The sequence below is a fragment of the Augochlora pura genome, chromosome 9, assembly GCF_028453695.1.
Source record: "Augochlora pura isolate Apur16 chromosome 9, APUR_v2.2.1, whole genome shotgun sequence".
Lineage (NCBI taxonomy): Eukaryota > Metazoa > Arthropoda > Insecta > Hymenoptera > Halictidae > Augochlora > Augochlora pura.
The window spans coordinates 1,585,550-1,612,387 of NC_135780.1; the positions used below are offsets into that span (position 1 = coordinate 1,585,550).

Sequence of the window (26,838 nt, forward strand, 5' to 3'; positions counted from 1 at the left end):
GTTTGGCGTTAGGCTGCCGAACCAATCGTCATCGAACCATTCGAAAAGTGTGTATAATTGGTCGGTCCAGCGCCCCCCTATTTTTTGTAACTTCCTTGTGGAGGGGTTTCACCTCCACGTTTTAGCAAAATGACGAAACTAGAACCAGAATTCCGACAACCGTCGATCATACACCACCCGTTGTTTGTACATAGTTGCTTCTATATTAAAACATAAGTGTTATTTGGTGATCAACTTTCTCACACCCTATCCTGCAATCTTTAAATAACTTCGCTGAATATTGGGTTCAGCAGAAGACGTACATTCGGTGCGCAAATATTACCTGCGATCGTGTACGTACCCTTAACAATGATCGATGTCCGAATTAAAACAGTAAGTCTTCCGACTTCCATAAAACAGTTTATTCACTAAGAACCTGATAGTACCTTCGTTCGCGCTACAGTCGCAACAACCAACAGTATTAACAAGACTAACAAGAAGAATCCACTCTCATTGAAACGACAATGATGGTACGACACAGTCTCGAAAACGAGCTCAGGAATAACCCCTATCGAGTCCCGGCTAAAAACGTCGCCCGTGGAGAATTTGGTCCGGAAGCGGCGCAACAGACTCGCGGATTTGCATTCGAGCGTAATCAACGCTAATAGGTCCGCGCCGGTGGTCGTGGAGCGGCGCCGCAGCGAGCCGCGCGCGTAATTCGTCTCTATTAGTCCACGGGAAACCGGTCACTCAAGATTTACGAGGGCGAATCGTCGCCGATCGGCCGGCAGAATCTGTTCGTTACACCTGGTAATTCGGTCTATCGATCACGAATGCGTTCCGGGCTAATGCATCGCGAGAAACTCGGCCGCCGACGATGAATCGCCGCCGGTGCTCGAACCGCATTTTAAGCCATTTAATCGGACATTTTCCTACCCGCCCCGCCGCCAGGCTCGCTCTCCCCAATTAGGAGAGACCGCGTCATCTCGGTTTTCAAAGTTTTTCGTAATCACGAGATCGTGAGAAGGCCGGGCCCGATTGCGAGAGACCGGAGCCAAGTAGAAATTCCATTGTTCCGGGAGGAATTTCTAACGCGAGCCGTGTCATCGTCCGAAATCTTCCAACTTTTTCGTAGTTAAAAGATCGTCGGAGAACTGGCGTCATCTATCGTGGGGAAACTCCGTTGTTTCTTAAATCATTTCAACGAGACGTTTCGAAAATCTTTCGCTCGCTGCAGCTATAAACGTCAGCTACGAGCTATGAAGCGGCGATCTAGATGTCCGATGGGAACTCCTTTCCCCCCCGAGTTCCTCGGCCACGGTCGTCGGGGATTCTACTCGAGAATTATGAAGACTGGGAGTTCGAACGGACAGTGGCTCGATCCAGATGTCCGATGTAAACTGAAAGATTGCGACGCTTGCCGCGCGGCGTAAGGAAATAGACGCGCTCCTGAACGAGCCCGGCAATGGATTCCGGAGTCACTGATCCGGGCTATCTAGCAAGGGAGTCATTATATTTGATCCATGAGGAACGTCTGCTTCCTGGACGAGATTCGTGAGAGAAATATTATCGCAGGGCCGGGGACGGAGAGAAACACGGTTCGACTGTAGGCGAGAGAGCCGGGCAGTCCAGAAATCTGATAGGATCTTTTCGTCAGGGCGGCCATGTTCTGCTTCTCATCGTGATAAAAGTATCCGCGGGACGATCCCTCCCAGCTGGCCCGTTCCCATCAACCGGAAATACGCTGACGCGGCCCCGGGATTGGACTTTCTTGCTCCTTTCGCGGTCCGTGGAGCGAGAGATGGTTCTCGTTCCGCGAGGAGAGCAGTCCTCCCGGAGAGGAGAGGACTCGGCGCATCCGTCAGTTCGCTGGAGACGGTCTGTGGCCTGGCCTGGTCTGGTCTCGCCGTCCCGCGTAATGAAACCGTACGGCAGTTTTGAAAAATAACAAGACGCCGCCGCCGCTGAAACTTTACCCGGCCACGAGAACAAGAGTTACGGCCGAATAGGACGACTTCTGCCTTCTGCCTTTCTGCTTTTCTGCCTCCTGCCTCCGGCCGGAGAATGGACCATGAAATCTCGATTCTGCTTCCACGGTCCCCTGCGCGCGCAAAACTTCCCCGGAAAAACGGTCGAGCACTGAAAACTTCCGACGGAAACCGCGATACAACGGTGTGCCGTCTCTGGGGACGCCATTTTCAAGCGCCGGAAACGAGGCCTCTGTTCTTGCCGCTTCCGTTGCAATAGCTAATATTTTTCCGCACCAAATAAAGAACGCGTCGTATTTTATAATTGTTCAATAAGCTGAAGATGTTTTAACGATTAAAGAAATAATAATAATGTTATTGGTTGATTGAAACTCTTTGTTCACTTAATGCGCGATCAAGAATATTCGTCTTCGAGTCGCGACCGTTGATTAAGTAAATGAATATTTTACACGCGTCTGATATAATTATTATAAATTTAACTTTTTCGGCCGAGAGTTAAATTTGCAATAAAGAATGTTTAACCTTTAACGGACGGGTGGCGGATATATCCGCCCAAGCTTGACGGGCGAGCGTCGCCGTCCGCAAAGGCTTAATATGTTTACAATAGTTCACAGAACCGTCATAGTCTAGCCCTCTTAGTGCCGGCCAAAAGAGTCTGTATCTGAGCGAAATGTTTAAAACTCGTTTGACGAAGTTTGATCAAGTTTCGGAAAGAAATTGCGAGAATTTTGAAAAGACTGATAAATAACAAATTCAAAAAGGGAGAAGAAATAAGAGATGAAATTGTTGTTTAATGAAAATATTAAGAAAACTATCTCTTCAACAATAGCCAATGACGATATATCGTTGTTCGGTACTAAGAGGGCCAGACCTTTCAGAAGCGAACGGAGGAAAGATTCGAGCAACGTTACCAATTACAGTCAGACGTTGGCTCGCAGTCGTCAGCACTCCGGTGACGAGGGTTGGAATAAGAATAAGGGGCGCGAGGTGGCAGAAAGAAGTCCTGAATCTCTGAATGAGTCGGTGCCGGTGATGCCCACAGCCGTCGATAGTCGAGAGTCTACAGAAATTCTCGTTCGACGAGATTCTACCCGGATCTCGGCATAGTTTGCATAGTCGCGGAAGTCCCGCCGAGGATCCGAGCGGATGACGGAAGCCGAGGACAGGGCCGCGATTCTGATCTCTGACTGTCGATGTTCCGATTCGTCGTCGACAGCGTGTCTGGGCTCCAGCTTAGCGCTATTACTTTCGCCGAATAGTCGATCCGAGCGAGACGAAGATCGGCGCGGTCTCTCGGGGTGACCTTACGCGAAGAGCGCTGCTCGTCGTGCGTTCAACGAGCCACGATCGTATTAACTCGATCCCGCGCGTCGCGTCTCGTCGCGTCGGCACGTAATGGAAGCTCGATTAAAAGCGAACGGAATATAAATTGGAGGGTGCGCGCGCTCGTGAGCCTGCTCTCAGGTATCGACAATCTCGTTTAATCCTGACCGAGCGGCGCAACGCTTAGAATATGAGAAGCCGGGGACGGACCACCGGCCCGGCCGCGCTATCTCGCCACGATGATCGAGAGTCCGGCGACAAAACGACGGACAAGAGGAGGTTGCCGAGGGCGACGAGCCCGACCGAGGCCCGTGACCCTGGATCCGATTCAGTCCGAGCCGACGCGCCGCGTCGCGACCCGATTCCTCCTCTCTTCCGTCTCTCGGTCTCGGTTCCGGTCCCGGATCGGCCTCGGCTCGTGCTGCTCTCGCCGACTCGAGACAAAAGCCTGGGCCCCCTTATCGGCCCACGACGCGACGTGCTCCAACGTTAATTGGGGACCGAGGCTGCGCCGAGATTTTCCTCGCGCCGATTTTTCTTCTAACAGCTGCTGCTTTTACCTCGAGGGAGACAGTCAGCTCTTTGCGAATTTATCGCGGACAAATTGTAGGAGATAGACCCGTGGAGCCTTTTGCAGTCTATTCCGACATGACTTGGTATTCTATACAAATTTTCTTTACACGCTGCATTTACCCAGTGGTCTGAAATTACACCTTCGCCCGGTCTCGGTACCCTGCTGTGGCCTACACGATATATTATATAACCACTAATATAATTAAATCATTAAATTAAATCATTAATTTTATTTTAATAATTCAATAATATATATAATTATTCAACAATTCCTATCTTAAAACTTATAAAAATTAATCGCATTACATTAGTATAAAATACATAAGTATAAATTTATTCCATTTATTATTAAAAATATTTTACTCCGTCCTAATTAAATATATACTTTATCTATTAAAAATAATAAAATCTTAATACATTTATATCATGTATATAAAATATAAAATTTTTTTTACCTATATTTATATAATTATAATTTAATAAATCAAAATCTATTATTATTATTATTATTATTATTTATATAGTTTATATCAAATCCAATATTTAAAAATATTTATAAACATATATATGTAACCTGCGATTCCTCGAGTGGCTTATAATCCCTTACAATTATTACGAACACCATTGGTCGCATCAGATTAGAAAAATTCATGCGCGATACCGAATCATGCCCGAGTATATTGTAAAAGGTCTGTCGCTTCCATCTTTCCTGATTTCTCCGCAATAAATTCCGGAAGGTGGCTCGCTTCCGTACGGTCTCTCGAGAAGGTGGAAATGAGCCGGGGAGAAAAAAATTGCGGGGATGAAGCAGATAACTGGAAACACCGATGAAGACGATTCAATTTCGGGGTGAAATGCGGCGAACGGAAGGGCGAGTTCGGTTTTGGTCGAGCGACCGGACGCAAGGATAATTCCACCGCGAAAGCGGAACTCGAGTCGAAGGGACGATCGTCCTGTGCCGACCGTTTCGGAATTAGACCGTGATTGGCAGATAGAAGCCTTGGCAGTGCAGGCAGCGTATATAGATATACGCACGGCCGAAGGAGAGAGAGAGAGAGAGAGAGAGAGAGAGAGATCGCAGCGTCGCGCCGAGTCGAGTCGATTCCACCGAGTCCTTCGATGGACAAGGACGGCTTTCCCTACCGTCGATTTCGCCTATTCGACGTCAGGTTCCGCCCGATCACGCTCTTAGACTCGAGCATTCATCCGGGCTCGTTCGCATGGATGCGGGATCGAGGCTGCTGGATGGGAAACCGTATCGCTCGAGCTGCCCGAACTGTCTCGAAACCGCTCCCAAGTCTGTCAAAGGGCGACCACTTTTTCTTACAAGATCGCAAAACTCGCGTTGACCTAATTAAAAATTTATCCAATCCGCAAAACTAATATTAATTCTAAATTGAAATTCATTCCGTCGATTAATACTCTATGTATATGTATAATTTGCCGTCGAAACAATTTGTATTTAAACTAATAAATAATAATATATCTGTTAATTAATTATTTAAAATAATAAATAATACGATTTTGTGCAAATTCCATAATTACAGTAAATTTACACTGCTTTATCGGAGCCATAATTACTCGGTTCATATTACCCCTAATTTCGAACCAATCAGATTAATCATGAACGGCTTTCAGCCTAGGCAAATTAAAGCAAATAATTTCAGAATTATAAAGTTTCTGTCGACTCGATTAAAAATGTGAATTAATTGCGTTTCGAGGCGCGCTGGACAAGTTATCCGGGAACGATAATCTTCGAAAAACGGTGAATCATAGACAGTGCGCGGTATCGGATTTCTAGTGGGAGACGAAGTTTAGCAGTCGCATTCCGGATGTAATGCAATCTCGACTAAAACTAATTGGTAAAATACAAGATTACGAGTACGTTGGGAGAGGTCTAAAGTACCGTTGCAATTTCGATCGAAACGCTACGCTCGAAAGATCGCTTCAAAGAATGCAACAACATCGTTGCATTTAAATCGAACGGTTTTAACTCGCTGGTTATTTTCGAGTGACCGGATCGATGACGTTTCCAAGAAGTGGAGATCCGGCGAAACGCGTGTCCATTCAGGGAAGCATAAATCGATGATTAGTTACCGGCGCGCGGCGCGGTTCGCCTGATACAGTTTATCAAACGCTGCGCTACACAGAGTACCACTTGTCGCTTCTCGTTAAACAGACGCGACGTCGGTCGGCTATTTTGATGGCCCGGGGAACCATGGTCTTCGCCGGTGGCTAAATCACTGCTGCGAAACTTTCCCAGCAACAGATTGCGTGTTCCGCGCTGGAAACTTCGCCCGTGTACCAAATTAAAGACGAACTACCGATTATTATCGGGCGCAACGGTGTACCGAGAGAGTAACCAGAGTAAATTCAGAATACACGGGTTTCTCCGGCGAGGAGGACTTCGGGCGCTCGTTGATGAAATCGGATTTGATTGAATTCGGCGAATTAAAATGGGATTTCTCGGAAGGTTCGCGAGTCCGATCGCTTTGATCGCGGATACGGGTCCCTTGAATAAGTCTTCGCGGCGGCAAATAAAGCAAGCAGCGGATCGCGCAGCGATTCTCTTTGAAGGGAGAAACTCATTTACGGCGCGTAGCGGATCGACCGCGGGAACCGCGGCAGACGATACAGAGGGAAAAGGGGGAGGGAGAAAGGAAGGGAGAGCCGCGACTAATCGGCGAACCGGACGATTTTTAGCTCCGAAACGTCCGGAGAGCGATCGATCCCCTAGGAGCAAGAAATCGTGAGCCGTCCGGCTTGCGCGGATCGGCGATTACCTGTCGGCATTTTTCTCTTTCCTCTCGGTGCACGTCGGAGCGGACGAGAGCAACGGAGAAAGGGAGAGTGGAAGAGTGAGTAAGAGAGAGAGAGAAAGAGAGGGGCTTGGACAAGAAAGAGAGAAAGCCGAGAGGAATCGGCATCGGTGCAGCGAAGGGGGACACGCACGAAAAAGGGGCCGATTCGCCGAGGAAAGAGACCAGGGTATCATTAGTGTAATGACGGAGCTCGCGCAGACGGCCGAACGAGCGAGACGCGAGCATTCCTCGGAATCCCTCCGCCATCTTGCTCGTCTCTTCGTTGTTGCCGAGAGACCGGACTCCGAGTTTGTCCCTCTGTTATTACGCCTATAATGCTCCGGAGAGAGAACGGAAACCGGAGGACGCGCGGAGAGGAGCGAGAGCGAGCGCAGCCGTTCCCAGCAAAAAGGCTAATCACCGAGGATCCGCGATTGCGCTCGTCGACCCTGACGCGCACTCCTCGCGTTCCTGCGTGGACCCTCTCTCTCTCTCTCACTCTCTCTCTCCTTCAAGGAACGCGAAATCGGCGAGTCGATCCCGGCCGGCGAGCGCCGGGCCGAGCGCGCGATCGTTTGCGTAACCTCGGCGAACGCGATCGATCCACGACACCGCGGACCGCCTAGCCCTATCCTGTCCAAACAACAGGCGAGGCGCCCGCCGAAATAATTGGGGACACCGCCAAACAATCCGGGAAACACGCTCCGCCAGGCCGGCAATGCAAACTTCCTCTTCGAGGACCCGGTCGGGGGATCGATGACGTCCGGAAGTTCCTCGGGGATGCGGTTCCGACGCCGGATTTCGGAATTTCCGCGCCGAGACCGGGCTTCGTCCGCGAACTTTTCGATCGGCGATCGATCTGTGCTTTCCGATCGTCCAATGCTTGGTCAACTGTGACTCTTTGTCTTAGAGTTGTCGAGCCGCGAAGGCGATACGCCCACTTAAACGGGTGCAGTTTCACCGAGACCTCCTCTAACAACCTCGACGTAACATTTCTGTCACTTCCGTGTATGTCCTCCATAATTCTTCCTTGCCTCGATCTTCGTACATGTTTGCAGAATTATTGTCGCAAAGCGAGAAAATTTAACCCTTTCCTTACGGCAGTCCGCGCTGCCGGAGTGACGCCCCGGTACGGGTCACCGCGCCGCGAAGTGTACACTTTGCTCGTCAGTAGTCTTCGATATTCGGATTTACGTTTTTCAACGCCACTTTGTGATTGACTTGTATGTACACTCTTTTAAGAGCTACGTAACAACTATTACTCATCGATTAGAGTCAACAGTTGATTATACGTCGACTTATATAGTCAACAAATAGGTCGTCGCGCGTACGCCGCCTATAGTCGGCACCCGTAATGAAAGGGTTAAGGAAGACGGAGAACGCGAATGTTCAGCGAGAAAATCGCGCGCGGGTCGGCGCATAAATAAATGGACGAAGGCGAGCGATTGAACTTGCGCGGCCCGTAAAGGAGCATCGGAGTTGCGCCGGTCGTCGACGCAAACACGCAAACGACCGGATTAATTCTGTAAACTATTGTCCGCGTAAACAGCGGCTGGTACGGGGTAGTGCATAATCGGCGGCGTGCAACGCAGGGGGGGTTGCCCGTTGTCCGCGGTTTCCGCGAATGCAAATGCTTTCGCGTTCAACCATGTGTCTCACGGGTAAATTTCGAAATTCTGCTGGAAACCTGTCCTCCAATTAGTGTCCGCATCCGCCGCCGCTGTAATGGCAGTGTGCCCCACTGTGAGCGAGCACTGTAACGAGAGAGTCGGCGCGGAGAGGAGAGGAGAGGAGAGGAGAGGAGAGACGGAACCCTGGCCCGGCCTCGGTGTTCCGTCGTCCGCGTTGCTGCGCGGACCGAAAACGCCGAAATTCCTCTATTAAATCCAAGACGGGCATTCGTCTCGCCTAGGGGACATTCACCCCCCTCGCTATTGTCCCGTCGAATGGGTTAACGTGTAACTGTTAACGCGGCTGCATTAGCTGCGACGTAGAATCGTCGAAATCTTTGGCGGAGAGATTTTAAGGCCTGCGAGAGCAACGCGCCAATTCAATTATGACAGCTCTCTTAAAAGCAATATGACTGTCTACTCTCTTGTTCCAAAATGGCCTCCGATAATGGTGGATTGGGATAATTGCTTAATTTTATGGCAAATACATCTAATTGCCAGAAATTCAAATCCTTTTCCTGATTTGTCTTCTTTTCAACGTGGTCGGTGCTAAGGGGTGCCATTCAAACGCGACAGCCATTCAATTCAATCCTATGCAAGTACAATAAAAGTGAAGCTAATTGCCACGGCGCTTGACACAATAGCTACAGTTACTAAAAATTCAGCGCTTTGATTGTTTAACCTTTTAGGTACGGCAGGATTTTGCGCAAATAAAGTTTTTCGTAACTAAATTACCATTTTCTCTTAATATATATTTTTTCCGGATATCTATATATAGTACTAATAACATATATTCTTTTCTTAATATATTGTATATACACACTTTCACTTTAATTGTTTGCTTTAATAAATAATAAAACAATTGAGTAAAGCACGAGCCATTCGCGAAAGCCACTATAGTGGTTTAGGCGCGTAGTATCTAAAAGGTTAAAAATTATTTCAACGTCACATAGGAAATATCGATATCCTTGTTATTCCATGTAAAGTGTTGATACGTAGTTCAACCCGCAGACTTTTGCCACTGTCTTTCTCAATGCGAGTATATTTTTGAAAATACCGATTTTAATGATACATGTAACACGAATAATGGCGCGATAAAGTAACTTAATCAAACGAAGGATGATTCATGCGTACACGTTTTCTTCGTATCGACCGAAACGTTTCGTTCCATCTCGCAACGAAGAAAATGCTAATAACGAAGCGATCGGTCACGGTGGCCGCGGTCGCATAAACGGTTAATCGGCTCGGCATCAAACGGTTCGACTGGATTTTCCGAAAGGGTAACCGTCGACGTAAAAGGGTCTTAAGGGGAAAGGAAATCCCGTTTCCGGCGATAACGACCACGGGGATTTCATTATCGATCCCTCGTTAGCCAAACCTCCTATTAACCGATCCGCGAGCGCACACATTCCGCGCGCCTTCCGCGGTTACCGGAAGCAGGATATGCGCCTCCGGATCAAAGAGAAATTCCGATACTCCCAGGCGAGCGAGTCCCTTAATTAGCGGTTTGCCCCTGTGCTATGTCTTCCCGGTCTCTGTCCCCTCCGCGCCGCTCTCCCCCCGCCGCGTTTCCGATTGTTCTTCGGCTCCGTTCGATTCCGATCGAACCGCGCCGAGCCGAGCCGAGCCGTTCGAGATCGATTTCGGCGTTTCCGATCTCTCGGTCGACTAACGAACTTCGGCTCCCGCGATCCGGTCCGCCAACAAAAGAAAAACCGGCGATCGTTAAAGAAGGACCTTTCCAGCCATTCACGGGGCTCCCGGAGCCGTTGATCGATCGACCGGCCCTTCCACGGTCGACTCGGTCCTTTAATTACGCGAAGCATCGCAATGCAAAAGCGGAATAATACTTTCTGAATTTCTCTCAGCGAGATTCGTGCCTCCCGGCGAATTTCAGGTCAGTCGTTCGATTTTTATAGAATATTACCGCCATCGTGCATCCGACTTTCCACGAACCGATCCCAAAATGCATGTCCGTTCGAGTTTCGAGGAAAATCGCGGCTGGTTTCTCGCGAAAAGACAAATTCACTCACCTGGACACTTTATGCTGCGCAATCCTGCCATGACTCGGCAACGTAACGTTGCTGTCGCTCTTTGACCAGGTCACCGAATTCTTCGCGTCCGGCAGCTTGACTTTGCCGAGGTAAGCTTCGCAGAACAATCTCGCCGCTCCTCCCAGGGGTACCAACTGCGAGGCCGGCCTGTAAGTCGGAAGCGGTTTTCCGGTGTACCCTCCGGACTTCTCACCTGGAAAAGCAACAAACCCTTCAGAAAATATTCTCTCGAATCCACCTCATTGTTCATCTAACTCGTACAAACGTGCTCCAACTTTTAAGAGGAGATTGCCTTATCATTGTCGACCATCTGCTATTTTTATACAGCACAGTGGTTCGTTGTTAGAGGATTCCATGGTTAGAATTTTAACGAATTGCATTAAATTGATGTATATTATTTAATCAAGGTGAAACGAAATTGTATGACATTAATTATATTTTTAACCCTTTCGCTACGGCGAATGAGTCCGCCATTGCGCCACTCCTGAACGGGTCCTCCCGCCGAAAGTGTGCACATTCCTATCCAAATCAATTCTCAATCTATTCAAGTTGCACGCCAGTTGCAATTCTCTTGATGCCATTTTGTGAAGGGCACAACCTAAACACTTTCTTGAAATGATAGTAACTTGTAATACTTATAAGAAATGAGGCTCCGCGAGTTTTCATATAGATGACGGATATATCCGTCCTTCGGCTCTGCGAGTTTCCATGTGGATGACGGATATATCCGTCGTTCGGAGTGAAAGGGTTAACATGATCGTGTCTCACGACTCCTCATGAAGATACGATTGATTAGAGCGCAAATGAATTGTCAAATCTAAGAATTCCCTCAGCTAGGTGCAAGCAATTTGGCAGCGAAGGTGATGAATAAGTTGCGATATCTGGAGGCTGATTTCAAGGAGCAATCAAAATCGTAAAGAAACCTGTATAAACTGCAGGAATGACAGGCGCACCTGTCGAGTATTTCGGCAGGAAGAAACGTAATTATTGGTAGCTGACCTCGTTCGAAATGTTCGAATCTCGCGCGGCTGATTCGCGGAAGAAGCGACGGAGCTCGTTGCATCGACGCGATCGGGGGCAATTCGCTGGCGGATGTTTTCTGGTTGCGGAGTGCCGGAATAACGATAATAATAATAATAACAATAATTGGACAGTTGCTCCAGAGCGTAAGGACGGATAACTGGTTACGGCGGGGCGCGGCGTTTTAACCGGAAATAAATAATGGCAACCACGGCGGGGATTCGCTTAACCGGGGAAAAATACAACGCGCGTTTAATCGGAACGCGAATTACCGCGAGCACGCGGCGCGCGCGTACTCTTCTCTTCTCTCCTCGACGCGCAACTGATATTTACTCGAACACAAGTTGCGCTGTAATCCGTTTACGTTCCATTATCCGCTTCCTGTTTCCCATCTGCGTTCCGCGTCGCGAAGGGCCGGCTCTGTTTCATCGTCAAACAAACGCGGCGCGCGCGCGCTTTTCTGTTCCGTGCTCGCCGTGCCCGCTTCCCTACACACGGTCGAACTACACACAGCGCGCGCGTTCCCGTTCGCGTTCGAGGTTTCGAGGGAACAGGCGGCCGAGCGGAGCGCACTCGACACGGAGGGACGCGGCGAGATGGTTCGGGGGGGAGTTGGTCGTTTCAAAGGGCGGCGAGGATCTACTTCCGGCCGTTGGACCGCGCAATCTCTCCAAGAACCCTTGTTGGCCAGTTTATGAATTCGTCGAGGCGACCGCGGGGTTTCCTAAAGTGGGTTTGGTTTCCCTATCGAAAATGATCGGGGAACGAGCGGGCGGCGGGCGGGCGGTGCACTGTTGGATAAATTGCGTCGGGTAAGCACTGTTCCGAAATGTACTCGACCCTCGCCGGAGTCCGGCTCACGCTGTTACTGGAAACAACCCAACTTTCTCCGCGAATTCTCTTCCACCGGAAATGTAAAGAAAGCTTGATCGCTCGTCGACTTCCCTAACTTTCGCGATTTCGTCGCGCTCGGAACATGTACAAGATTCTGTAAGAATTAACTGATATAACCCTCGAGCATTCGGTTTAAGAGAACGAAATTTTCAATGAAAATTAATATTTTAAAATCGAGAACTTGTCGCTTTCGGGTCCGCATCAATGATTCCGTTTTCATCGTAGACTTTGGTCCCCCGATCGACTCTTACGTATCGCGTAACTGTGCATCGCGTAGACACAGACGCGCGAACTTTTCATAACCCCTGCGGAAAGTATTTCATGATGGGGGTCGTTGGTAACGCCGTTGAATCACCGTTCGCGCGAAAGTGGCGTAATTAAAGCGATTTTCATTTCCCGGCCGATTCATTCTGTTCTCGGTGCTCCGCCCACCGCCACCACCGCCAAGACCATCGGGCCACGCGCACGAGAGCTCGCCGAGAATAATTACGAAATTTCATTTCCCTCGCGGGATCCCGCAAATTATCCGCGCGCGACTAACCTCGAACTATCTGTCTCTCTCTCTCTCTCTCTCTCTCTCGATCCTCTCTCATTCTCTGAATGTCTCACTCTCCTCCTCTGAATGTTCACTCTCCTCTCTCTCTCTTTTTCTCTCTCTCTCTCTCTCTCTCTTTCTCTCCGCGATCGTCGAAAGCAACTCGAAACGCTTTCGCTGGTCTGGATTAAGATTCACCTGGCCGGCTGCGGAGCACGATTTTTCTTTCCCACAGAAGTTCGCCGCTCAAAAGCGAGCAACAAAGTTGCCGCCGCGAAAGTGGTCTCTCCTCGCGAAGGAGGCCAGCTTTGCTGAAAATGTTCAAAGACGGCCACAGGCTCCGCGCGGCGAGCGACAAAGTTGCGGTTTCTCTACAAAATTTTGACCAAGTTCCGAAGGAAATTGATCGATTATTGAAACTACGAGCGAAGCTGCGGAAGGAATTTAGGATCGTTTTGGGGCCGTGGCTAATCGAATCGAAACGGTTCCGCCGCGTTTCTTTCGAAAGAGAAGGAGTCGCACTCGAACGAACTCTGGGATACGGATGTATCGAACCGGAGGAATCGATCAAGCGATCCTCCGTCGTTCCAGGGACTCGCGGGAGTGCTCCAGAAATTCCCGAGATTCATAAACGCACGGGAAACTTAATATAAACTGCCCTAGAAGCTGCGGAAACTTCGAAGTCAGCTCCGCTCTCGTGTTAAAGCGCGCGAAATGTTCGCAGCGTGCCGAACTACGGACGGCGGAACACAATTTTTCGTTTGCTTTAATAGCGTCTGCCACTCGCTTATTAACCATGCAATTTTCGAACGCTTTCTTATCCGTGAAATGTGGCAGTTTCCTAAAAGCCAAGAGCCATTCGCGAAGTTGATAGAAAATATCGTAGACTGCACACGATTTCTTTTTCAACCTGGGATAATTCATCTTGAAACGTCCTAGTGGGCGTGGCTTCGTCGCCCCGACTTTGGAGGAGCCGAAATTCTGTCGCCAGGAGTAATTCTTATTTAACTTTAATCTGCACGATATATCACTTCAACACTAATCGCTGATTTAATCTAAATCGCTGATTTAAATGTTTTATATTCCCATCGAAATAATCGTGTTCAAAGGTCGAACGGGGATTCACCGCGCGGTCAATGACGGCCCCTAGAGGGCGTGGCTCCGGTGCTCTCGATTAAACGAAGAATCCAGCAACCGAGACCAGAGGCTGCCTAAATCGTGCTAAGTGTTTCACGGAACCCTCTCTATGCCCTCAGGAGTCATCCGTTGTCTTTCGCTGGCCCTGGCCAGTGCCGAACGTGCCCAGTTGCACAGGGACCAGAGTGAATCTGATAACAAGGGCTCCCGGATGGGCGTGCAGCAATCAAACAGTGGCTAATGTTTGCTTCTTGGAAAGCACACTCGAGGTTCGCGTGTACAGAGTAGAGGGTCAGGCGGCGCAGGATCTTGGCCGGTCGCGCCCTATTGATCCGATCGGCAAAGGATCGAGCGCAGATCCTCGAAACTGTCCTCCTGCCTGGACACTTGGCCCTCCTCCTATCTAGAGGATCCTTCTCGCATATTACGCGGCCACGTGCACACGTAATATTCGCGATATATCGTGTGATAGGATCGCGGAGCCAGGTGTGCATACAGCTCTCGGCTACGTGTACGGGAACGCGTCACGTGTCGCGATGCTCACGACTTAAGTCGCGTCTCCACCCGCGGGAATGGATCCAGCATTGAATTAGGGATCGTCGCACTCGACTATGTTTGTCTGAATTTCATTTTCAAAGTTTATTCCGGAATTCGACGATTCAATTCTCCAGCTGCTGTCGTTGCGTGCCCTTTGCTATCTTTAAATATGAACACTAAACTAATTTGTATTCCTTGTTTTAAAATAATTGTAAATATGAAGTCCTCTTATATCTTATTAGAGATATGACTGGTTTCTAATTTCTTTCTTTTATAACTTCTAATACTGTAAAAATATTTCTTTGATAATATATAAATTTTCTTACTGAATTATACATATACTATAACCAAAATCGTAGGAAGCTTAAATAAATCCAAACTTGACACTGTTATAGAACTATGTACATCAGTCACGTAGGCAGCTCTAATATAAAGCAATGGATTTTATACGCTTATGGGTCTTGTAAATTTATAACACAGTATAAAACAGTTGAAATAATAAATACTGATGGAATTTATTAATCAACGAATCGCCGATGCTAAATAAAATTGAACTAAATAATCGATGGATAGCTTTCGCCGTCGTTTAACCGGTTTTAATCGATCGCGGGTAGCTCAGTTTCACGTTTGCCAGTTTTGCAGCGATTTGTGGCGCGGATCGTCAAGCGAACTCGAACTTGCTTTAGTTCGGTCGGAAGTTTGTCTGGGTCCAGATTAAGGGATGCGCGCACGCTGTCTAGTTTGATTAAAATTTTTGTCGCGCTGCGTTTTGTTAAGTTACGAGACGCCGTGAATGCATAAACATCCGCAGTCTAATTATGACAGCGCCGCGAGCATTATGAACACTAAAATGCCGACGGTAAAGCGACACGGAGTTAGTTTACTTGCTCGTTGTTCGCGAGCGTACTTCGCCGGGACTAGACCCCTGGACATGTTCGCGGGAATTTTGGATTCGTGACGATAACTCGCGAAGAACGCCGTTACAACTTTGTTCCGGGGGAATTTTACTCGATTAGGGGGCAAATACGAACTTTCCCGAGTGTCAATAATCGCGTTCATCTTTCATAAAAACTGTATAAGTTTTCGCGAATGTGATCTTCTTGAAAGACATGCTACTGTTCAGGGTGTTCCAAGAATGTTTAACAATGAGTGAAGGGTGGTACCTTAGGTCACTCGAAGTAATTTTTTTCTTTACAAAAATTTCCTCCGTATTAATAATTTTTTTAAGAAAAAATAGCGATCAATGGAGAAGCGAGAGAAGTTGACGCGCTTAAGAGATTAACAACGATGCCACTGACAGCTTTTGCACCTGACAATAACTTGTAAATGTTCTTCCATTTTTCGAGACAATTTATTTGAAAAATAGAGAGAACAGTACGCAGAATTTCTTCAATTTCTAATTATATTTGGATATATATCCGAGTTAATTGCTTACGCTTCCCTCGATTCATTCGACGGAAAATCTTTCGCTAAAATCGATCGTTTCCAACAAAATGGATCGTACAAAATTGAATGCAGAAGTATTTCCCAGGTCTATTGGACATCGTAGTATTGTATTTTCGATGGACAATTTATCAATATCGTTCCTGCAAACATCGATAAATCGATTAGCGAGCGGTCGCGTCCAAGGTGTTAAAATTTCTCGAAAAAAGCTCGTTTGATGGTGTACCCGAGGTTGCGACACCATAAATCACGAGCACTGTTGCGTCCGCTAACCGAGTAGCTTTCTGTCCATCCCGCAGCACGAACAAGCACAAGCCAGGTGTGTACCGGGGGGTGCCCACGGTACGTGCACCGATGCAACTCTACCGTGCATCGTGCTCCGGCCGATGGAATTGACGCGCGCGTACATGTACGTCATCCGCAAATCCTGCTCCCTGATCGTAACATGCCCGGAACGCTGCCAGCCACGATCCACTGGCTTTCCCGAATATGCTGCTAATACCGATTATGCTAACGTCACCGTTTCCCCGGCCGCGTGGAAGCTCTTGCATCCGGCAAAAAGGGAATACGCGTTCGGTCGATTTCGAACGATTTCTCTGAGCCCGATCCTGGATCGAGGTTTAAAAGCCCTTCCGATCCGGATCTGACATCATGATCCTTGCAAGTCCTTTAACAAAATTTGTTTGTTCATTTATTTATTCATTTATATATTTATATAGTGACTAGGAATTGCAATACCGAAGCAAAAGTTCAATACCGGTATTCGGTATTTTTAGATCCTAATACCGGGATACCGGAATTTTAGAAAAAGAAAGAAAACCCAGGTGTTTCTTTGTTTTATTATGCCAGCTATATTAGAAATAGTGAATATCACAAAAATTTATTTGCAACTTATAAATTATATCAATATATAAAGAATCACAAAAAAGTAAAGGATCATCTTATTTCTTGAAATCACAAGAAAGTATAAATATCATTATCCAGTCGGTGTTACTATTACAAATTTTTTAAATGTGATCATAAAAACCATAATGCATCAATTGTATTGTCATCAAGCCTGGAACGTAGTTTTGTGCAAAAATTGCCACCTGTCGAGAACGCTCTTTCAGCTTCTATGCTAGTTGGCAGTATTGTTAGCAATGAACGATATACTTTTTCCAAGATAATTACCTCCAAATCCCTCATTTTTAAATAAGTCGATTTCTCGTTTGATGGTTTTCGATATTTTCGATTTTTGAATTGTATTTTGATTTGCTTATATCTTTTCAGTTATCGCCAATTTTAATTTTTCCTCAAGAGTATATTCGCCGCCTTATCAGTAGCGCGGGGATATATAATACAATCTCAACAGAGACAATTTAAAAATGTTCTAGTAACTACCGAAAAACTGGTATTTAAACCTGTGAATGCCGGTATTACGAAAATGTGAAACGGCTCGAAATACCGGTATTCGGTATACCGGTATTGCAATCCCTAACAGTGACCAAATAGTAGAACCGCGTAATTGAGATAAAAGGACGACAGTGGCATGATATTATTTTTCAGCTCCTGCAATTTTTAGGAGAACGTAATGTTTGTAATTCGATTATTATACAAAATATCCCGGGTCGGTTCTTCCATCATCGAAGCTGCTTCATATTCTGCGTAGCAAGAGCGAGCCACGAAATTCCAAAAATGCGGTAATTAGTTTTTATCAGCAGCAACGTAGAAAGCATATTTCCGCGAGGGCTGCATTTACGAGATTGCGTGTTTTACGAGTTCCAGGGAAGAGATAACGCGGTTGTAGCCGATAAAAATTTAGTATCGTGTTTTCGGGGACGCAGATGCTGATGTTTTGAAGAATTCCTCGAGACGCGTCTCGGGAACGGAAGAATTTGTAACGACGGGAACGAGAAGGAGGAGGAGGTGGAGGGGGAGGAGCGTTGAAAGAAGCTTTTAAATTTCCGAGCGAGCGCGTTAATCTCTCGCGAAAATCGACGCGAATTTTCGCAGAGCTGAAAAGGGGACTAAGTTTCGAATAAGAGGACGCGAGTTTTTCCCGATCCGTGTTAGCGATCGAGGATTCCGTTTGCGGCCTGTTTCGACGAGCAACCACGATCGATTGACTCTACGAAAGGAATCGCGGCGCGATGGAAATTGGCGACGAGGAGTTCACGTGTCGTGGGACGCGCACGTGCACCGCGTCGCGACGCGCATACATATCGAGACTTTGCGGCTGGTCAGGACGAGCCGCAATTCGCCGTGAAATACGCGACTCCGCGGGACACTCGTAAAAATCATTTTGCATCTTGAACCGCCGGGGACACCAGCGCCGGTACACTCCTCGTCGAAAGCGTTCCGCGGACAATTGTTTCACTTCGCAATCGCAACTCGGACTTTCGTCTAACTTTATCGTTGCTGATTTAGCCATCACGAACCTTGAATAAATATCAAAATAACTTATTTAATATTTAATTTCTCTGGGCTTCTCAATCTTGGAATTTAAGAGAATGTGATAAATGCAACGAGGTATAATAATATGTATTTTACATAGGAATATTCTAAAACTATTCCGACGATGCTTCAACGACTGCGAATTTTAATACAAAATAAAAATTGCTAGCATCAATTGCAAATCGCAGTAGCTGCACAGCATTTCTTTCTCTCTAATCTGAACAAATTCGTGATAGCATAATATCGCCGTTCTTAAACTATCTTAATTGTCTTTACCGTTTTAAATATCATCGACTCATGTCTCCGGAAACTGCATAAAATCCACGGTCCACCAATGATACTCCATACACAGAATAAATGCCGGAATCGTTTTCGAAACCACGGCTATGCGAACGGCCCACTTAGATCGGCGCGGAGATAAAAGATCGCTTGCTGAAATGAAAATTCTTGGACGGAAGGTTGTGGCAACAATTTCGTAAAAGTTCCGGGAAATAATTGAGATCTTTTTTGTCAGCGGAGAGCGTCTAGGCGAGTACAGAATGCGAAGTGCCATAGCTGTTGGAAATTCCGGCGGCGCGGCGCGCGGCGCCGAAACTCGATCGCGATCGGCGCGGATTATTATCGTCGCCGTAGTTCTTGATCGAGGGAAACCCGCGGCAGTCGATCGACCGATAAATTAGACGACCCCCATCGAGACTATGGCGGCCCGTGGCCCGTGACCCCCCCGAGGCACCATCTTCCGCGTGGTTACGAGCGAAAGCTTCTCGCTGACTCGCGTCGCTGCCTCGAAGGAGGCACACACCAGGAAGAGTTCCAAGAATTCTGGTTACCGCAGCGAACAAAAGGGCGCACGACTCCTTTCGTGGTTTTAAGACGGCTTCTCGGAACCGCGCGTGGGTAGCTTTATTCAAATACCCGCAGTACGCTCCTCTCTCTTTCTCTCCCGTCGCTCTCCTCGTCCGCGCTCTTGCTTCTCCGGTTTCTTCGTCGAACCAGGCCACGGTGACCGAGAGAAATCGATGGGACTCGATGTCTCGGGTCAGTACGGTCCTGGACCATCCGTGTGTGCCCTGTTTCTGCCGATCCGCGCGGGTCCGTATTGACCCCCGTTACGATTTTCTCCACGCCGATATGTGGAATACTAGTCTTTTTTTTTCATCTATCAGATTTCAATGTTAATTACTTGTTAGCGTCATTTTAATTAGATAGAGAATTTGATTTTGTACTATACAATATTATAAATTAATTTTTGGGATTTTGTAAACGTTTTATGGGTCGACAACATTAGCCTATAAATCGACTTTCACCCCCGATTGGTAGCCTGTGAATCGGCTGTCATAGTAATCGATAATTTTATACCTATTATTGATATAAATACGTTAGACTGTACTACCGTGAGCTTTAATATTATTATAAAATTTGTTTAGATATCAGATTTCTTTTCCAATTAATAAAATAAATAAAATGAAAATAGAAACGAAAATTTAATATTCAGCTAAATTTTCGCCACCGAATGACCGGTCGGTAAAGTGTTAACAGAGCGTTAAATTTTAATGTTAATTACCCGTTAGCATTATTGTAATGAGATGGAGAATTTTATTTTGTACCATTCGATTTTATAAATCAATTTTCGGAGTTTTATAAACATTTTATGGATCGCCAATATTCTACGCGAAGCGTGAAATAAAGATAAGGGCAAAGATCAACGACGCTTAACACGATTTCGATTCATCTTTGATGTATAGAGGTACAGAAATGTTTTCATAAATTGCCCGAGCAATGGACCGCACGAAAACCTCGTTTCCACTTCAACAATAATTTCCCTGAGTGGTGAACGGTGCATCAACATGTCGAAATGCTCTTCCGATCTCCTCCAATTTCAATCGCCGCTTGCAAACTTCGGTCTCGGTTACATGAAATCCTCGGTCGTCGAAGCGGAGACTGATTGCGGTTGTAACTCTTTGATTTTACAACACGATTACGCCTAAACTGTTGCACTAGAAAATAACAATTATTCTACGAATTTCGCGCTTACTTGTCCCGGATTATTTAGTGGTTAATTCAGATTGTCCACGGTTATAGTGGTTTCGTTGCGCGTTAAGGAATATTCGAGGTGCTAATAAAATATGGCAGGCGGGTAAAATGTTATATTACACCGACCCCGGGTCGGTTGTAACGCAGCATGGCATTCTTTATGTGCCGAGTCATTACGGCCGCAACGTCGGACCCATTTTTCATTAAATTTGCTTGTGCTGCAGAGGTTCCTAATCATTTTGGTATGCTTGCATAACCGGGGTTACTTTAACAATTTTTTACATTTTTGTACGAGGAATTTTAAACATTTAATTATATTTAATTATAGCAATTTGTAATTTATTAGTTGACCTAATAAATATAGGTGCTTATTTAAATTTTGAAAAGTACAATCGATTATATGATATTTAATTATAGCAATTTGTAATTTATTAGTTGACCTAATAAATAATACGTGCTTATTTAAATTTTGCAAAATACAATCGTTTATAATTGTTGATGTTACAATCGCCCCTGATAGTATTTCCAAACTTTAATTATAAATTGTTATGTATAACATGTTTATTAATACAAAGCATCTATCAGTATTTCCTTAGGACATATGAAACTAGAAATTTAAAACAATAAAAAAGAATATATTTGCTAGAAAGCACTTGTATTACAACAGCTTTATAAAAGTTAGCTTTTAGCTGCTGAAAAATGATTTTCTTCCTCATACACCTGTATATTTCGTGTTCGCCTAAGTATGATAAATGAGCAAATTCCAAATGTCATTTCACGTTACATATCTGAACCGTGTAATAACTCCAACACGTTACAACCGCCCCTGTTCCTCTCAGTTTCCGCACGAAAATGTCCTCGCAAGTCTAATGCCAACACGTAGATTACTCCTGAAGGGAACGATTTCTCCGGTGAGAATCGAGGACGCTAATGGGTCTCGTTCGATCCAAGATTAGGCACTCGCTCTCGTCTCGCTTATTTTTCCAGGTTGATTGGGCCGGAAGTTCTCTGGACGGCTTGGAAACCCGCGGGAGTATTTTCGGCCGCGGGGCTCGATCGGCCGAGAATCGGGAATAGCCGGAAGATCCGATATAATGGCTTTGTCTTCTTGAGCGGAAGGTTATTGGGCCATAGTGGTTTCGCTGCGCGCCGCGGCCGTTACGGAGGGAGCGGGACGGACTCCTCCTCGGCGATCGGCTTAGTCGGCGATCGGGACCGGGACACGCGATGCTATCGGGCTACCGCAGGGCGTCGAAGAACCGCTCTCGCGTTTCCTCGTTACACCGAGCCGCTCTGGGTAATTGATTAACATCCTCGCGAGGCTATCGGCCGTTAACTCTCTGCGCCACAATGCCCTGGGACGGCCAATCGGAACGCTACGACCCGATCGGGACACTCCGCCGGACTGCGACCTGATTTATTTTCGACTCTCGCCCCCTCCTCCTTTCGGTCTCCCTCTCTCTCTTTCTCTCTTGACTATCCCGGCCCATCGGCTTTATTGAAAATTGCTGCAACCGATGGCTATGTCATAATTAACCCTTTCGCTACGGCGGTTCAGACCTCCCGCCGAAATTGTGCACATTGCGCGTGGATAGTGTATTTGGGAAGGAAAGGGATTTTTCTTTAAAACAATATACTTATAATTTCTGCGTAAGGTATAAAGTTATTTAATAGGTAAAAAAAGTTTCATTAACAATGGAAAAAAGTGAAGAAATAATATATAATATGCAGTAATAAAATAAAACATAGTATGCATAATACAAAACATTGTAGCAAAAATTTACCGGCATGTCGGATATATCCGGCGTTCGGCTCCGCGAGTTGTTATGTGGATGACGAATATATCCGTCGTTCGGAGCGAAAGGGTTAAACCACAGAAAGCTTGTACACTTGTTAACCCTTTGCACTCGACGCCATTTGAAGTGTTAGATACCCAGCTGATTGCTCAGCTAGCTATGAGTTCACCTATTGACTAACGCGTCGCTTCTCTCTATCCTATCCGTCACCAGTCCAAAATCCAAGCAGAACTTAACCCTCTTAGTACCTGCCAGAAGAGTTTGTATCCGAGCGAAATGTTTAAAACTCGTTTGACGAAGTTTGATCAAGTTCCGGGAAGAATTTGCAAGAATTTTGAAAAGACTGATAAATAACAAATTCAAAAAGGGAGAGGAAATAAGAAATGAAATTGTTGTTTAATAAAAATATTAAGAAAACTACCTTAATATTTTTATTAATAACACAGATAATAACACAGAACTCTTTATTCAGGAAAGGGGGAACTTAATATTCGACCGTTTACCACGACGTCTCTCTCAACTCTGAGACGTTCTTGTTAAATCGTTGCTCAGGAGATATTTACCAAGCAACGATGCCACAAGGAACTCTCGATATCTCGATATCAAAAGATATCGATCCCTATTCGTAACAATATATTCAATATATGTATGAATTGATTGCAGTTTGATTGCACCAAGATTGAATTCTTGGTTATTTTAAGGATCTGTTCTGCTATTAAAAGACTCGTGTCCTCTTATTCATTGTCAAACCGAGGTACCACTGGGCATACTCTTTGAATATGAATAATATATAATGTATATTAATAATATATAATATATAAAAATAATATATAATGTATATTAATAATATATAATATTGTTGCGGGCTTCGGGAACCTCGTCCGGTTCCGGTCGCCCCGTTTGCCCCGTTTCACTCGTTCGCGACATAATGAACTGACAATTTATTTTCACAACTCTTTACAATACAATTCAATTTTACAATATCGATTAAATTAATGTCAACGTCGCGCATTCACTATCAAATCGCAACTGCCAGAGTTCAGCTCGGTCGGAAGACCCTGAACCCCGTTGCCGTCTTTTATTTGAAGGGCGAATTCTAAGGTGGCACCGGTCATCCATCCGGTGCTCGTAACAATATATAATAATAATAATATATAAGGTATAATAATATATGATAATATAAGGTACATACTCTTGCATTCCACCGAATGAAGCAAATTTTCCCTTAAATTGAATACGAAAGCGAGATAAACAAAATAAAAACAATAAAACCGCAATCCGAGGTGCAGCCTCCAACAATTTTGGAAAACGAGGGAACAAATGGAGGTACTCTGAAATATAAAGAAGAACATTCCCGATATCGCTAACTAAATTATCTCGGGGAAGTTCGTTGAACCCCATCCCCGGGTATAATTTCAGCAAAATGAGGTTCACGGGGAAAATCTCAAAGGAAAATGGCGAGAGAGAGTTGAGAAAAGATTGAGGCAAGGTATAATTCCGAGTCGAGTCACGACTAGGGTATGCATCAGTGTTTAAAGTTTCATCGTGGACGGCGCGTTTCGTGGGCCGAGTGGAAGCGGCTAAACGAACCCCCGCGAATCTTTCCGCCTGACGCGCGCGGCTCGCGGCGCGGTGCCGTACAGTCGCCGCGCGGAAAGTACGCAAACCGTGGACGTTTCCGCAGCTGCGACGAATAATCCGCGATCCGTGCGCATGCATATGCATTCCAGGATGCACGCGTCATCCGATAAGGCATCGGGGAAAGGGGGGAAGGGGTGGGGGCAGGGGGGCTGCTGCTCCTTGCGCGGCGTTTGCTGTTTCCGCTTCGCCGAGCTACCGGAGCCCCGTGTCCCGCGTGTCGGAGCCTGGCATCCTTCTCCGAGGATTAACCTAACCCTTCCGCGAAGAAAAATGCTCGTGAAACTTCGTATTTCCCGACGCGATGCTTTCTGGGCGGACGAGCTCTTTGTTCTCTCTATGACCACGATATTCGAGTATGGAGACGGCACCTTTTGACGATGTTTTAAAACGTTTTTGTAATGGGGGTGCTGTGGGGGTACAGGATTTTATTTGATTAATTTCTTTCTCTTCGTAAGCTTGAATGAGTCATCAGCTCGCTCTGCTACTTTGCAAGAATTTAGAGATTTATATTTGTGGATTTCAATTTTTCTTGGCCTTGATCATTTTTTTCAGGGCGGTGGATGAATCAGTTTCTTTTATTTTAGTGTTTACGCAGTAAACATCGATGGCACGTTTGAGAAGGGAGTGATTCTACATAATAAAAATTAATCTAAAATAAGGAATAAAATTTCTTCAATTGAGATTTTGTTGTCTAGATAGTACACTTCGAATATTCAGCATTTCCAACAATTTCGGCTACAATAAAGTAAATTAGTAAATAAATTACATGCTTTATTCGCACTTGAAACTATTCTTAATCCATAGACACAAATAAGTAACACAGTGCATCGTGTTAATATTAATAAGTGGTATATGACAAATATCGAAATCCATTCATTTAAACAATAATTACTTGCTGAACATTCAAAGCTGATTTTTTCGATAACAAAGCCAGCAAGGAGAAAGTTTTATTTTTTATTTTCGATTTGTTTTTTTAACCCTTAGGGCTCTAAGTACTCCCGGCCGAAACGGTCTGTAGGGACGGCTCACGGCTAGCGCTAACGGTCTTTATGACTTAAAGTAAACGCATATCTGCGTCCTTCGGCCAGAACGTCGACTTTCGTCAAACGCATATATGCGTCCATAGAGCCTAAGGGTTAAATGTAAGATTCTCGGTTGTACCATCTACACTTGGACACCCTGCATATTCTTCTGTAATCCTCAGAAAGATTTCATGTATTCCCTTCTATCATAAAAATAGAGTTTCGTTTCTCGACATCAATATTCGCTGTCCCCAATAACTTGTCCCATTACAGGGGTTGGAACGACCCCTATTTTATTGCAAATTCTGTATCCGTAAATTTTGTTCTCAATCTCGAGATCGCTCCACAGGCTCTTCTTTTCCATAACAATTGATCCCCGTTCATGGATCAATCTTACGCGACCAACCCTAACGTAGCAAATCAACCCTGCTTAGGGGGGCAGAATTACCTAAATCCGGTGCAAAGGCGTCGCTTCATAGAGGGGATTGGCAAACAGGTCGGAACTTTTCTAGCGCCGTTGGCGAAGACGGGCGCTTTAAAGGGTCGCGCGGCCACGGTGGAGGCGGGCGTGCTAAGGGGGTGAAATGGCGCGGGAAAGAAGGAAACCCCGGAGCAGCTCCCGGTTAAAGGTGGCCGGCATGAAAGGTTTCCCATTCGAATCGGTTCGCGGCAGGCGATGAAAGGCGAGCAGCCGAGTTAAAAGCGCGACAAACAAGGGCGTTGCAGAGATAGAGAAAGAGAAAGAGAGAGAGAGAGAGAGAGAGAGGGGAAGAGGTACGGGAGGGGACCAAGTATAACCTCTCTGTTGCAAGTGAGAGAGGAAAGCGAAAGCTCGGGTGTGTTCCGGCGAAACGAAATTAATTTCCGAGCGGGTAACCCCTTAGTAACTCGGCCCGCATAAATATGCATACACATTTAAGGGTGCGCCGGGGTACGACGGCCCGACGCCCGACCTCGACGTCGCCCGGCGTCGCCGACGAAGCCGACGCCGCGCGCGCGAGAGAGAATTATGAGCCAATACCTCAAGGCTAAGTGCACCGAGTGGTTGCGCGCCATATACATTAAGTAAATGCGTATGATCTCGCGCGGCGAGAGGAGGCTGCGCCCGATGATGCTACCGGTAATGCAATTAGCCCCCGCTACCTCTCCCAGCTATTTCTGCCGGAGACAAGCCAGAGTCTGCGGACCACCTGCCGCAGACACCTGAACCCGGGGCCCGAGGATGCTCCTTTGGGCCGCAGGTAATGTTCCACGCCGGTGAAGCCGTTCTTGGGGACCGCGTCATTTTAATAATAACCCTTTACAGTCGCACGATCGCTCTGGAAATTATTGCATCGCGTTTCAAAATCATTTCTATAACAATAAATTTTTTTTGCATTTAGAAAACAGTTGCACGAGTTGTAAGAGTCAATTTGATATCTACAAAATGCATGAGTTTATTTTTATGGTAAAAATTAATGAGAGAAATACAGAATAATAAAAAGAATAAAAATGTGTTATTATGTTACTTGCAATTCATTAAGTTTATCAAAGAAAGGAATACAATTTTATTCCACCTCAGTTTCACGAAACTATAGCAGCAAATTTTTCTCCCGCACAAAGATCCGCCGCCTTGTCATACGAATTAAAAATATTGTACGCCGGAGTATCACTTTGAATTCAGAATTAAAAAAATATTTTTCCAGCTATCGGCAATCGATCGCTACAATTTTCGCAAGGATTGATTGACAACGGAGTTCCAATTGGCGTATCTGCGACAGAAATCGCGTCTGCGAACAGGTAACCATCGTGTACAAAATAACGTCGAAGAACGAGCACCGCGCTGTTTCGCTTGTTAATAATTCCCGAAGTTCGATCGCAGTTAAAACAATATCGAGTCGGACTTCATATTTTACATGTCAATTCTCCCGTATTTGCTGCATGCAATCAAACAATCCCAGTTCAAGGGTGAACAACTG

The 26,838-nt window shown here is 46.0% G+C and overlaps 1 protein-coding gene across 1 annotated transcript in view; it reads right to left on the minus strand.

The window, feature by feature from the left end:
* Window positions 1-26,838, minus strand: part of LOC144475269 (single Ig IL-1-related receptor) — a 162,061-nt gene that overhangs the window by 22,527 nt on the left and 112,696 nt on the right. The window contains exon 3 of the mRNA XM_078190990.1: window positions 10,368-10,581. Coding sequence (XP_078047116.1) covers window positions 10,368-10,581 — 214 coding nt within the window. The remainder of the gene's footprint in view (window positions 1-10,367; window positions 10,582-26,838) is intronic.